Below are 13,093 nucleotides of genomic sequence, written 5' to 3' on the forward strand. Positions count from 1 at the left end.
ATCGGGTCTGCTGTCTTGAAGGTAAGCTTAGGGGACAACTCACATGAAGTAGTAGATTGTTGGCCAACTTCATTGACTTGCATGAATAAATGAAAGAAAATATCTTTGTAATATCGTTATTTTCTCGAATTTTCACAAAAGACTATATACAAGAAGCTTTTTCTTGAATAAAGTATTTAAATAAGGCACCAACTCGTTAAATTTCACAGTAATAGGGTAAATGACCTTTTTCTGTACAAAACCCCAGAAAATGGTGACTCAGCAGTTTTTATTCACGCTTTTTAACAATTATATAATTTTGCATTTTCATTGCGTGGTGGAGCGACCAACGTTATCTGCATAGAGCTGAAAGTCATTTGTCTGCAACCTTAAAAAATATTACAAGTGACAGGTCAAAGTGAAAATGAAAGTCACCAACTAGCACTGAAGTGGGATAAATAAACGAAAGAACGCTTGATTTGACGTAAATCACTGGGGGCGCCTAAGTCGCCGCCATCTTGAAATTCCGTTTTCAGGTATCCACTTTGTTTGTATCATGGTACTATGATATGATCGACAACGAGAACATGCCGTATATCAAGAAGTAATCGGTATTCATAGAAAAGTGCACTTCTGATTGCAACCCGATTTGTCCGTTAATTGCCTTCACTGGTGACAACAATTTATCACTGTTCGATCTCGCACGGCGCGGCAGTAGTACCAGTGTGTTGGTTAGCGATACATATGTACACAAGTCGTTGGAGGGACTGGGGTGAACTGAATATCTAAATTATTGTGTCACATTGTAAAACCCTGAAACATGGATCCCATGTTCTTAGCTATGAGCTTTTATCGAAGGAGGAAATTCGAGGAGTGCGTCAACCTTTGCACCCAACTTCTTGAGAAAAATCCGTATGACCAGGTAGGTGCACCCAGTTAAGTTGCATTTTCGATGCCGCCTACAAAAACAAGACCCAGCTGATAAAACTCCATGGAAACAGCGCGTAGCTAGGCTAGCTGCGGAAAATATTGGTGAAACGCTCTTCATACCTCTTTGTCAAATATCACAATAAGCAACATACTTGGATTTATGTGTAAGAATGTTTGTTTTCATATGATAAAATCGTCACTGTAAGATTGAAAAGTGCCATGACTTATATATATATATATATATATATATATATATATATATACACACACACACACACACACACACACACACACACACACACACACACACTTTTGGAAGAATATTCACACTCAACTATATTCTGGTTGTCGCTGTTTTATTTCACACAAACGCAAACACACGCACACAGCAGATTTCATCACAGGAAATTACGATGCTCCAAGCAAAACCAAGGCATTATAGACAAAATTATACAATTTTAAAACCAATGGTATATGTACTATACACATAGGCAGCATGGTCCCTTAAGACCCGGGCACTGACAGAACAAGTGTATGTTGATGAAGTTGAGGTAGATGAAGAAGGTATCGCTGAGATGGTCATGGATGACAACACAATTGCACAGGTGGCCAGTAAGTAATCTCCAATGCAATGATAACCATCATTTTAGTGAAACTTTCATTTTTACTTGGAGTATCCAGGAGCACAGTTTGTGTTAGAGTAGACAGACCAAAGAATGAGAGAGTCCAACTGGCATTTGATGGTCTCTTTATGATTGTCTTACACTCGAGTGATATGAGATTTCCATTTTGAGAAAAAAATGTCCCTGAGGATTTGTACCCCATGTTGTACCACACCACCGTAGAGTATACAGATGTGTCAAGGTAATTGTTGGTAGCTTGAATACAGTATACAACAACACAATGTGTTTCTGCTGGCTTGTGCATGTAATTTTCCTACAGCATTTGTTGAAAACTTTTTTGTGACATTTTTACCAGGAATGACATCGCAGAATCAGACAGGTTAAGTGTTGGCGATATTTATCTTCTGTTGTAAAACAAACACCTGTTTCCTCATTTCACAATATGTTAATTACAGGGTATTTACTTTCAGTCTCCCAAAATTATATACTCACAGTATTTCACAACTGAAGCACTTTTGTGGTTGATGGTGTTTTGTCCTGCTTTCAAGTATTGTCCTGTCATCGGTGGCAATTTGCACATGTTTTGTTCTTTGGCTGATGCATCTAATGTTTTTGGAAAATGCAATCAGGAAGCTCAATGAGCCAGACTATGTAATGGTGAACAGTAAGATTTAACTAAATTTTCATTCTGCATTCCAAATTTTGCAGTTTTACCCTTTCCCTACCAGACAGTATCATTTCCCCGTCAACTAATTCAGTGAAAAGTGGTATTGAGGCAAAATCTAAGTATTTTGACCCATTTAGCTTGGTCTGTTGCAACAGCTTTAGTCCATAAAAATCATGTTGCAGTACATCGTACATGTATCTGTGATTTTAGGGGCCTTCAAATGTTCAATTTTTTGTTAAAATGCACCAACTGGGACATATTGTGCTCCACTAGTTTTAACGAACTTGACCTGATGGTGAAATATGAACTTGGCAGGAAAAGGGTTAAAGGTTCTTGATTACTCCTTATTGAAATCTTAATCCAACACTCTATTAATATTGTAAATTGGCTTTCACCTTGCTGCAAGATGCCCCCACTGTGAAATGTTGTGTCACTGAAAACTTGACGCGTTCTCAATGAAGGATGTCAATCATGCCATTTTACTTGACATATCATGCAACAAGACCATAGAAATTTGGTCACTTCCACGGTTAAAGTAGAACGTGCCTCGGGGACAGATATTTGGAATCTCAAACTTTTACAGTTGTTTTCTGATCTACCTCTTGTGGCGGTTCAGTTTAAAGCTCTTGGTGTAAGAAAAGTTTTCAGGCTTAGTTTTCAAAATTCAAAAATTTTATTTTTCTCCATGGAGTTAACACAGTGAGCGCAGTCATTTTGAATTTTAAGATCAGTAAATCTTGAGTTATTTGTTTGTCTAGTACCAAAATTTGCAGGGTCACCCCCAATTTTTATTCTTGATCTTGAAAGAGAATAGTTGAAAGATTCCTCAAGGAAAGTGTGAGCAAAAGTTTAAGTCTTTGATTTTCAAGGCGCATACTACCTTGAATCTTGAAAGACCATATTCAGAGGTTTCATATTGTAATGTTTGCAATACCTTGAGTGTAAGGGGCCATGATAAGTGTATGACAAATGAAAATCTTGCTTTTTCACATGAAACTCCATTCCTCTTTTGCTAAAGGAAAGTTTCAAAGTGACTTGAACTTGAATGAAGTGCTGAAATAGGCTGTTAGAGGTTTACACTGTCTAAGGTTTTGAATCACAAACATTTCAAAGCAAAATCTAGTCATATACATGTACATGGTTTCAACAGCATAATGTAGGCATACAGGCATATAATTTGTGACAGTGCGACTTTTTTGGTGATAGAGCGAATTTTTTGCACAGTACGTATACTTGAAGAGCTCAAGCCCTTTCCCTAGAACACAGTGCATTTCATCATTGATGGTAGAAAAAGGATTTCTGTCTATGGTGCCATTTGACACGTTTGTATTTTAATTATCCATGTTCTGTGAGTACTTGTTAACAGTAGAGGGAGATGCCACTGAAACAATTTACCCACCACTAACTTATGTATGTTTTTCAATCTCAAGGACCTGGTACATCACTGAAGAAACCAGGCACTGGGCAAGGAGCACCAAGTGCCGGTTTCAGACCAACCACTCAAGGTGGACGACCTCTTACTGGGTTTGCACGCCCTGGCACGCAGGGCAGGCCGGGCACTATGGAGCAAGCACTGAGAACTCCGAGAACTGCTCACACTGCAAGACCTGTCACCAGTGCCTCTGGAAGATATGTCAGGCTTGGCACTGTAAGTGTATATCCACTGGATCTACATGTATCTCCGATTCATCTATCTCTGAATCATGTATCTCTGATCCATTTCTCTTTTTGATCTGTCTATTCATCTACCTTGAGTTTGAAATCTGTCCTTTTTATTGTCTCAACGATTTCTGTTTTTTTCTGAATTATTACCTGCCATGTAAACCGCTACATGTATGTTTTGGTAGTGCAAATACAAGATTTTCTGAATTAAAATGTTCTTTTATGTCTTTATTCTTTTGGCATTGTGTATCCACATTTCCTTGATTGCGTACTGTACATGTGCCGAAATTATAAACTAAGTGAGCCAGCGTCTGAAATTTTCATTCAACCTATATGACCATCATATTGCCTCAAATTTGAAAGTTCATGTAATCTGAATGGAAAGAAAAATACATGTGATTTGGAAGAGACTTGCTGTTCTATAAGAACACATGTGTTTTCTTTTGCCCACAGGCATCCATGCTTTCATCTCCAGATGGACCCTTCATCAATTTAGCAAGATTAAATTTCTCCAAGTATGCTCAAAGGTCGACTCTAGCCAAGGTAGGTTGTACTTCTAGCAACCAATACACTCACCATTGTCAAGCTGATGAACAGAGTATTTCTGAATCTCTCAAATCAAAACTGTACAGTGCACTACATGAAGGTTTACAACGTGGTCTATCACAATTTTCAAACTTTCAAAACCCATGGAAACAAAAATGGTCTTGAAATGCATACTATACCTCTGTGTATATTAGAGTGTCAGTAAGTTGAGTACTTGGTTCCATGACAAATTTCATCTGTGCTTCCCATTCTGTTTGCCGGGATTCCCCAGTGGTACATATATGTGCAATCATACTAGTGGGCAACATAAATATCACCACAATTCTTAAAGTGCCATTCACATGGGTTCTCAAACCACACCAAACATACCAATGGTTTTGACAGATATAGTAAAACTTTTACAGGATTCAAAACTGTGATTTTGCATACAATACTTCCTCACCTACTGAAGGAGTCAACACCCAAAACCTCCAGTCATGGGAATTTTTGTTTTTATTTTATCTTACTTCATTACACACATGATGTTAGTCACCCAGCTGTACTTGTAAACAAACAAACAGTGGTACAAATGGCAGACAACCTTGATTTCTTGAAAACATCTGTATATCTATTATGTCATATTTTAATAACTCTTTGAATAAGATTACTGGTAAATCAGTGGATCACAGTTAAACCTCAGTGAGTGTATCACTACATTGTCTGCATTGAAATTTGTATTTATTTCAGGCTCTGTTTGAGTACATATTTCACCATGAGAACGATGTGAGAAACGCTCTGGAATTGGCTGCCTTAGCAACAGAGGCATGTCAGTTCATGGATTGGTGGTGGAAGGTTCAGCTAGGGAAGTGTTATTACAGGTAAATCCCAGACTAGGGTCTCAATGGGGAAGTTTGGACTGGGGTTATAAAATTTTACTGCAAATAAATGCTATTTAGTGGTTTCAATTAGGGACCAAGAGAGGATTTGAACTTTCACTACAGGAGATGCTAGGACAGGTTTAAAATTTCAGATCAAAAGAATAGTTGTACTTGTAAAGTGCAACATGAATTTCAATTAGTAACAAATGTGAAAAAACTCAGTAATTGTAACATGTTCTCCAGTTATGTTGATATCAACATTTGAACCATCTTGTAATAAAAGAGTGATATGTGTACTTATTAGTATAGAGTACAATTGTCTGTTTAGGTATACTTACCAATTCTTCTAAAAGGTAATGAAATATTGATCTCTGAGATAGAATAATTTGGCAATGTCAGTTTTGCTTGATGGTGGCAGACAGACACTTTGAAGGCCACACTCAATTATCAGAGTTGTCTTACCGGAAATGTACGAGTACTTACAAGGTACAAATGTCAATGAAAAAAATAGACAGAAATTTACAATAACCAGAAATTTACGAGAACAGCTTTAAATTTTGACTCCTTGACTACCATTACCCATGTTATCCAAGATACCAAACAGAAATGATTTTATTACCACTTATGAAGGTGTATGGAAATTCATTATGACACTTGAAGTATCTGGCAGTCAAGGTAGTGAGTGCCTGAAGGGGTACTGCGTGTTTGGTTGTGTGAATTTAATGTGAAAAATCAACCCTTTCCTTAAGTTACTTGACATGATCATTTTGTTTGGTCTGAAAATATTTCATGGACACACATTTCAGCCAATTCTTCAAAGTTTGAGAATAGGCAGGTAGAATAAGTGAAAACGTCCAGGTGGTGTCAAAGACTTAGAAATCACACAGATTTTCTTCTCTGGTATATCTGAAATATACAAAACAGTATAGTCAGAAATAGGCAGCAAATATTGCCAGAGAAAGGCAGCTGAAGTGGTAAGTTTCTTAAAACATGACTTTTTCGTTGGCTGTCGGACAGGTTGGGTCTCTACAGGGAAGCAGAGCAGCAGTTTAAGTCGGCCATCAAACAACAGGAGATGGTGGACACCTACCTGTACTTATGTAAAGTGTACACCAGACTAGATCAGCCCCTGACAGCTGTGGAGGTTTACAAGCAAGCCCTGGAGAAATTCCCCAGTGAAATCGCAATTCTCACAGGCATTGCCAGGATATATGAGGTACTGAATATTTCTTAGAAGACCTTAACATTGTGTTCCTAGCAGCGTTAGAGACATATGCTGACATGGTATTGTTTGTATTGTCATTACAACAATTTAGAGAATTTCTTCACATACAGTACATCAAATACTAGAGATTTTTGTCAAAGCAGCACTAAACTGTTATCATTGTACATCTTTTATTGAGAACAATAGAGAATTTTGCATCTGTAACATTGACTGTTTCCAGCACCTAGGAGGCAGTGCCTTCTGCGTGTGCCTCTGTGCATTCACTTTTGAATGGTTACTGCTTACCCAGAATATATCTTGTAAATTGCACAGGCTATCAGAAGCTCAGATAGCATACCATACTTGTGCTGGAAGTTGGAAGAAAAAATGTTGTGACATTGCACAAATATAGACACCACTAGCCCCATTTGATGATCCAATCACAAGTGTTAGACACCAGCGCCGTGCATTGCCCTCCGCCTGGCATCGCCCTCCGCCTCACATCAGGCAGTGTACTGCGCCAGCCCTAATGCCCATGTGCATACTGTGCGGCATCTTTGTAATCACCTCATAATATTGAATACCTTGGAGATTTTCTGTTCTTTCAGTCTCAGGGTCATCTTTTGTAGACCAAAAAGTGACGACACTGTCATGAAAACTTCTATCTTGTCTCTGTGTTCCCCTACACAGGGTCTAAATGATTTACCAAACGCTACCAAGTTCTACAAGGATGTTCTTCACTTTGATAATACTCATGTTGAAGCCATTGCCTGCATAGCTACCAACTACTTCTACTCAGACCAGCCAGAAATTGCACTCCGATTCTACAGGTATTGTGGTTTGTCTTCATAATGGTTGGTGCACACTCTGTGCACATTCATTGCATCCAAAGGCCTCCGGCCAATATGCAAATATTATTTCAAAATTCACTTCATTGATTGCTTTTGAGCGTAAGCATTCATTTCATAGCTTATTGTAAACTGAACATGTTAAAAGAAAGTGATATTAATCCTCTACATTGCCATGTTCACAGCATATAAGTAAGGTCTGCTCTGTGATAAGTTGTGAAAAATGAGTCTACATTTTTGTTCAGAAGTTCCGAGGTGACTTCATAGCCTCCATTAGTAATTTCTTCTTGTCATGTTGATTTTCACCAAGAGAGTTCATGGTTTCCTTCACTTTGTTGATGAAAAGGGAAAAAAATGGCTACGTGTCTTACTGCCATAATTTTCCACCTTTGAACTGACAGAATGTGAATGGCTGATATCCTTTAACTTGGGGAGAATTTCTCAGTAAATCGTAATTTCTCGTGTACAAAGAATTTGACAGTACACATTGTTGTTTCATCACAAGGAATTTGACATTAGCTTGGGTCATTTCATCACATAAAATGCGCTGTTACTTGAATCCGTGGACTAATCTACAGATGTAAATATCTGTTGTGAAAACAATTCTCTCACAACACACATTGTAAATATTCTAGGCTAAAAATAGTGTTTGCTTTTCTGTTCCATCACAGGAGGCTTCTGCAGATGGGTGTTTACAACACAGAACTCTTCAACAACTTGGGCCTGTGTTGTTTCTATGCACAGCAGTACGACATGACCCTGAACAGTTTTGAGCGTGCAATAGCCCTATCCACAGAAGATACTGCTACAGCTGATGTCTGGTACAATATAGGTCATGTGGCTTTGGTAAGCACCAGGGGAAAGAAAGCATAACAGTTCTTCCATGACATACCAGCACTCAAAGTTCGCATTTTCAATATAAAGGGAGGGGGTAATGTTGACCTTTAATTAGTGTGTTCAGACAAGCCCAAAAATGGAGGCACTTTCCAAAGTTAGTAAAAGCCAATGATATATGTTGCTCATAATGTTTTGTACAATATAATCTAAAGAAAACTTTTGTTTGCTGAGGTCATGAACTCTCTCTGCATAATATAAAATTCAGCAATGCAAATGAGAAAATTACTGATGAAGTGTTGATAAAAAAGTAGTTTCAGGATGCATCTATGTAATTAAAGTCTATCTCAAATTTTGATCACATATATGATTGAAATGATTACAACTTTGAGTCCTGCCAATCAAAAGTCTTTTATTGTCTGAAACAATGGACTTCATTGAATTGACTGCATATCTAAACGTACAAACAGTACTTTCATGACTCAAGTCTTTGTAATTAAAAGATGTTCACCATAATGGCTTTAAGTTGACTTAAGATGCACAACAGTCTATTCATCAAGTGTACATTTTATTCATGTGCTCTGTCAGTGTACATCAGCACTTTAAGAGACAAGTAAACTTTTTTCTCAGTTTTGGAATATAGGTGATTGTTTTGGGTACCATGGTAACATTTCTGTTTTCCCCAGATATGTCTTTTGCCAAGTCAAGGGTAGGCAAATCCTGGTAACATGACTTTTTGAAGCCTGTTTAAATTTACTGGGTTACCATCAGTAACAAAAGCCAGGAGGTATTTATTTATTTATTTATTTCTCTTTAAATCGGACATCAATTGTCCATAGAAACACTATTACAGAAATGAAAGAATAAACTTAAAGACACTTGGAATAAAGCACCGGTGAGGGTGCTGACAGCCAACCTTATCTCACTAGAAAAGAGAATCAATCCAACACTTGCGTAATTCAGATGAGAAATTCAAGCACTGATTCACTTGCTGAATAATTACATTATCACATATAGATATTCGTACCATAAAGCCATACATTTTTTCTGAGTAAACTGTCAAAATTATACAGATCGTTTGAAACAAACATGGAACTTGCACTACTGAACTTTCTGTATCCCAGAAAAATACGGGCAGCATTATTATAAGCAACTCTCAGTTTCATCATAGCCCCAAGGGAATATCTAAACCAAAGGTGAGATCCGTACAATTGGTAACAATAGGCTTTAAAAATCATACATTTTACCCTTAAAGAACATAGCGAAAATTTCCTCAGAAGCATATTAGCTGAAACATAGAATGATCTCTTTTGACGATCAATATCTGCATCGTCTAAAAAGTGAGACGTTAGAAGACAGCCCAAATACTTCTTAGTTATCACGGTGTTTCAAGTTAGATCTGTATGATTCTGTCGTATGTTGCTGTGAAAGATCTGTAATGATGCTGTAGATCTCAAATATACCTTGTATCTTCTGTAGGGTATTGGTGACATGAACTTAGCATATCAGTGTTTCAGACTAGCCATCACTTTCAACAATGACCATGCTGAGGCTTACAACAATCTGGGTGTTCTCGAGCTGAGGAAAGGACACATGGAACAGGTGTGTAGTCAAATGGTGTAGTTTATCTATCCAGTCTACTCTCTCTATACAGCAGAGTTGAGAATGGACTCTCTGGGTGGGTGGGACCAGGGTGGGTGGGTGGGGGATATGTAGCAGATTCTACATGTAGCTCATGCAAAATTCTTGCTTTAATATTCCACTGCTGTGATACTGTGCCTGAGAATTTGTTATGGTTTATATGTCTTCACTATGGTACACGTAGGTGTTTCTCATGCAAAGATATTTATTTGCACACAAAGATGACGCGTTGAATGTGTGCATCAATCTATTTCACAGCTTTTGAGAAGTAAACTGTCCCAGTCTGACAAAATGAAAGCACCATCTTAGTTAGCATTTTTGCATATGTGAGACTAGAGTGTATACAATTAGTATGACCACAGTCCCTCCACTCATGTGTGTGGAAGGACTGTGGCATGGCCTACGACATAGAGGGCCTCTTGGCTCCTCGAATCAATTTGATGAATTTCTAGAAATCCCATTTCCATCAACTCTATAGCAGTGGAGGATATTAAAACATTTGTTTATGTCAAGAGGAAGTTTTTGTATTATCGGCTTGTCATACTTGTTTAATTAACACACAAATCAATATCATCTAGTGGAGTCGCCATAGTAATCTTTGATTATCCTGAAATAAACTCTTCCTACTGATGATACTTTGTCCTTCCTTGCAGGCACGTTCCTTCTTTCAGTCTGCACAGATGCTGGCATCGCATACATACGAACCTTTTTACAACTTTGCGGCACTTTGTGATCAGGTGGGTATCCTAAAGCTAATAACCTTGCCACTCAATGAAGTATTAACCTTGGTTTCCATGAATTAATCCTCTGCATAAGAATTAAGTTTGATGATGTGTAAATGCTGTCCAAAACCTCAGAAAGTTCTCATTGTTAAATCAAAGGGAAAGATCCAAAAGCCCCAATTAGAGTATTTGACCTGATTTGCCTTTCAATTACAATTATGTTATTTGTGTCAAAATCCATAGAAATCCAAGTTCAGATACAAAAAGTGAAAAAATAAAGTTCCAACTCAGCTGTTATCAGTGCTTGCACCAAATTGTCAAAGGCCTGAGCACTCGCATTCATACTTCTGTTTGTCGCAAACATTTTTTTCAAATGAATAAAATGTTATCCCATGATAGCAGCCATGCATAGCTGACATATTAGCTTGCAATACTGTAGCACTGTTTTGCCCAAACACTTCAATCAAACAAGTGCTACTTATACATTTTTTATGGAATCCTAATTTTGCCCTTTCTTGATATCATATCATTGCCATGTCATGACTCACTACGCGAAAGCAGTCCAGTTTTTGCAATTCAGTATTTCTACTGTAAATATTTTACTGCCATGAATTCACTAGATACATGACCTGACTTGATTCTATCGCCCCCTACAGGTTGGAGATCTGCAGAGTAGCTACAATTCATCCAAGAAATCTGTGGAAAACTACCCCGACCATTGTGATTCCCAAGAACTATTCAAACAACTTAGAAAACACTTCTCACTCTTGTAAAACGTCATCTTATTTTGCAAAAGCTGGAAGATCAGTTTTAAATGACACATTTACTGTTTTGAAGTTCACATGGAAAAATTTACTTCTCTGATGCCTCAGATAAACAAGTCACAACCTTTTTAGAATGTATTTGACTTTTCCATTCTTGTTGTATAGTTTATATCAGTGTCAAAGAATTATGACAACCTATTTTGATCATTGTACCGACTTACAAGAGAGTAACTGGAAGGAAATGCTGCTCTCTACTCTTTTTCTTTTGTTTATTGTACAGTTCACGTCCGTGATATGTTCATAACTCTGCAATTGTGTATCGGACAGACTGACATCTACATTAGTTTTGAAATATTCATCATTCATTGCACAGAATCATGTGCAGTTGACCAAGTGCTGTACAGTCCTCTTTGATTATAAAGTCTGTTTGGATTTGCAGAAGGCTGGATATTGTTCTGCTCTCTCCAAATAATCTGTATTGCAATAGTTTCAATACACTGTGAAGATTTTCATTTCCTTGAATGTGTTCATGAAATCCAGTGAACCTACAGCAGGGTATAGTTGTTCTCAAAGCCAAAATTTAGAAGTTAGTCCATCAATCCACTTTAATTCCTTTGTACTTTTTGTTGTTGACAGTCAGTGAAGTGTAGTCAGTGTCAGTTTACTCAAACTCTGCCATTTCATGATTAACTTGAGTCCTTTCTAGTCCAGTAACCATGGCAATACTGTTGACACTCTTTCATAGTTTAATGGTTTGTAGGAGAACTAAGGTAGGCTTTGTTGTCATGAAATATTTTCCATCGACATATTCTGGCAGGCTTAGCAGTGTGAGAAATCTTCATTCATGTTTGGAATTTAACTTTTTGTAAATTGTGTAAAATTTAGTCTGATTTTTGAGGAAGCAAACTTTTTCCTTTTTATTATAAATCTAAAATGTAACTTTCTCCGTCCTATTGAGTGTGTATATGAATAAAATGTGACATATCTATTCCATTGTACAAGATTTGTATGTTATGTCTCTCCGCAGTCCCTCAGTTCTTTATTTTTTCATGGTTGGTCTTTTTGATTGAATGCTGTGTGCTCTGATTTGAGGACAGTCTGTACAAACTGAAAAAAAATACCTCAGATATTTGATGAAATTTCATGAGTTGCTAAATTCTAATCATGATGCAACTGATATTGATATGGAACTCAAATTCATCACATGAATGGATAATTTTCAACAGTCACAATTTTACACAATGTCTGCATGTTGATCCTGTGCAAATCTCAAGAGTCTCTACTCTGCCATTGGTGACTGTCCTGATATTTGGTGCACAAGAAGATGCATTGTATGTGAGACACTTTCTAAAAATTTGTTTCAGTGTCCAAAAGATGCAAGTGAGCTGAAATATGATGAAAGCTGACAGGATTTATTGATTTGAGTGCATTGATGTCACAGTTGATTTAATGCTAACTCTGTAAGTGTATGTACAGTTGTTCATTTTATGCAGTCCCCATTATCAAGTGTTATTTTGTAATCTTTAATGGAAAATTGACAAAATCACTTGTGAGACAGCTGTGATATTTGGTTCTTGGGTGAACCAATTAAGTATTCAGCCGGCAGTAATTAGAATACATGTCATTTTCATCAAAACATCTATACAAATTCACACATACGTTAATTCCAATCCTAGAATGTCTTATTCTAATTTGCATCCAGAAATTCAGTATGGCAATGACATTTGTACCCGGATAGGCAAAATTGGCAATACCAAAGTCTGTTAGGTAAACATGTCCTCTAAGATGATTTTGCAGTGAGTTCAAAGTCGTAGGA

General features: G+C 37.3%; 1 protein-coding gene across 2 annotated transcripts; it reads left to right on the forward strand.

Moving 5' to 3' along the window:
* Nucleotides 1-463: 463 nt before the first annotated feature.
* Nucleotides 464-12,278, forward strand: LOC139149157 (tetratricopeptide repeat protein 8-like). 2 transcript variants are annotated; one of them, XM_070720729.1, is made up of 11 exons: nt 464-901; nt 1,401-1,521; nt 3,630-3,847; nt 4,315-4,404; nt 5,134-5,264; nt 6,282-6,480; nt 7,159-7,298; nt 7,988-8,162; nt 9,630-9,752; nt 10,445-10,528; nt 11,170-12,278. In XM_070720729.1, the coding sequence occupies exons 1-11, from the start codon at nt 800-802 to the stop codon at nt 11,284-11,286; spliced, it is 1,500 nt and encodes a 499-aa protein (XP_070576830.1). In that variant the 5' UTR covers nt 464-799; the 3' UTR covers nt 11,287-12,278. The 2 variants fall into 2 exon arrangements, 1 of the variants encoding a protein (XP_070576830.1); XR_011556079.1 differs by having other exon boundaries at nt 474-901; nt 7,988-8,937; nt 9,526-9,752.
* The last annotated feature ends 815 nt before the right edge of the window (nt 12,279-13,093 follow it).

This window comes from Ptychodera flava, chromosome 14, assembly GCF_041260155.1.
Source record: "Ptychodera flava strain L36383 chromosome 14, AS_Pfla_20210202, whole genome shotgun sequence".
Lineage (NCBI taxonomy): Eukaryota > Metazoa > Hemichordata > Enteropneusta > Ptychoderidae > Ptychodera > Ptychodera flava.

Coding starts and splice junctions, on each gene's coding strand:
- LOC139149157 (XM_070720729.1), top strand. CDS start 800: ATGGATCCCATGTTCTTAGCTATGAGCTTTTATCGAAGGAGGAAATTC. Junction 4,405..5,133: donor AAAGGTCGACTCTAGCCAAG/GTAGGTTGTACT, acceptor TATTTATTTCAG/GCTCTGTTTGAGTACATATT. Junction 10,529..11,169: donor TTGCGGCACTTTGTGATCAG/GTGGGTATCCTA, acceptor CGCCCCCTACAG/GTTGGAGATCTGCAGAGTAG.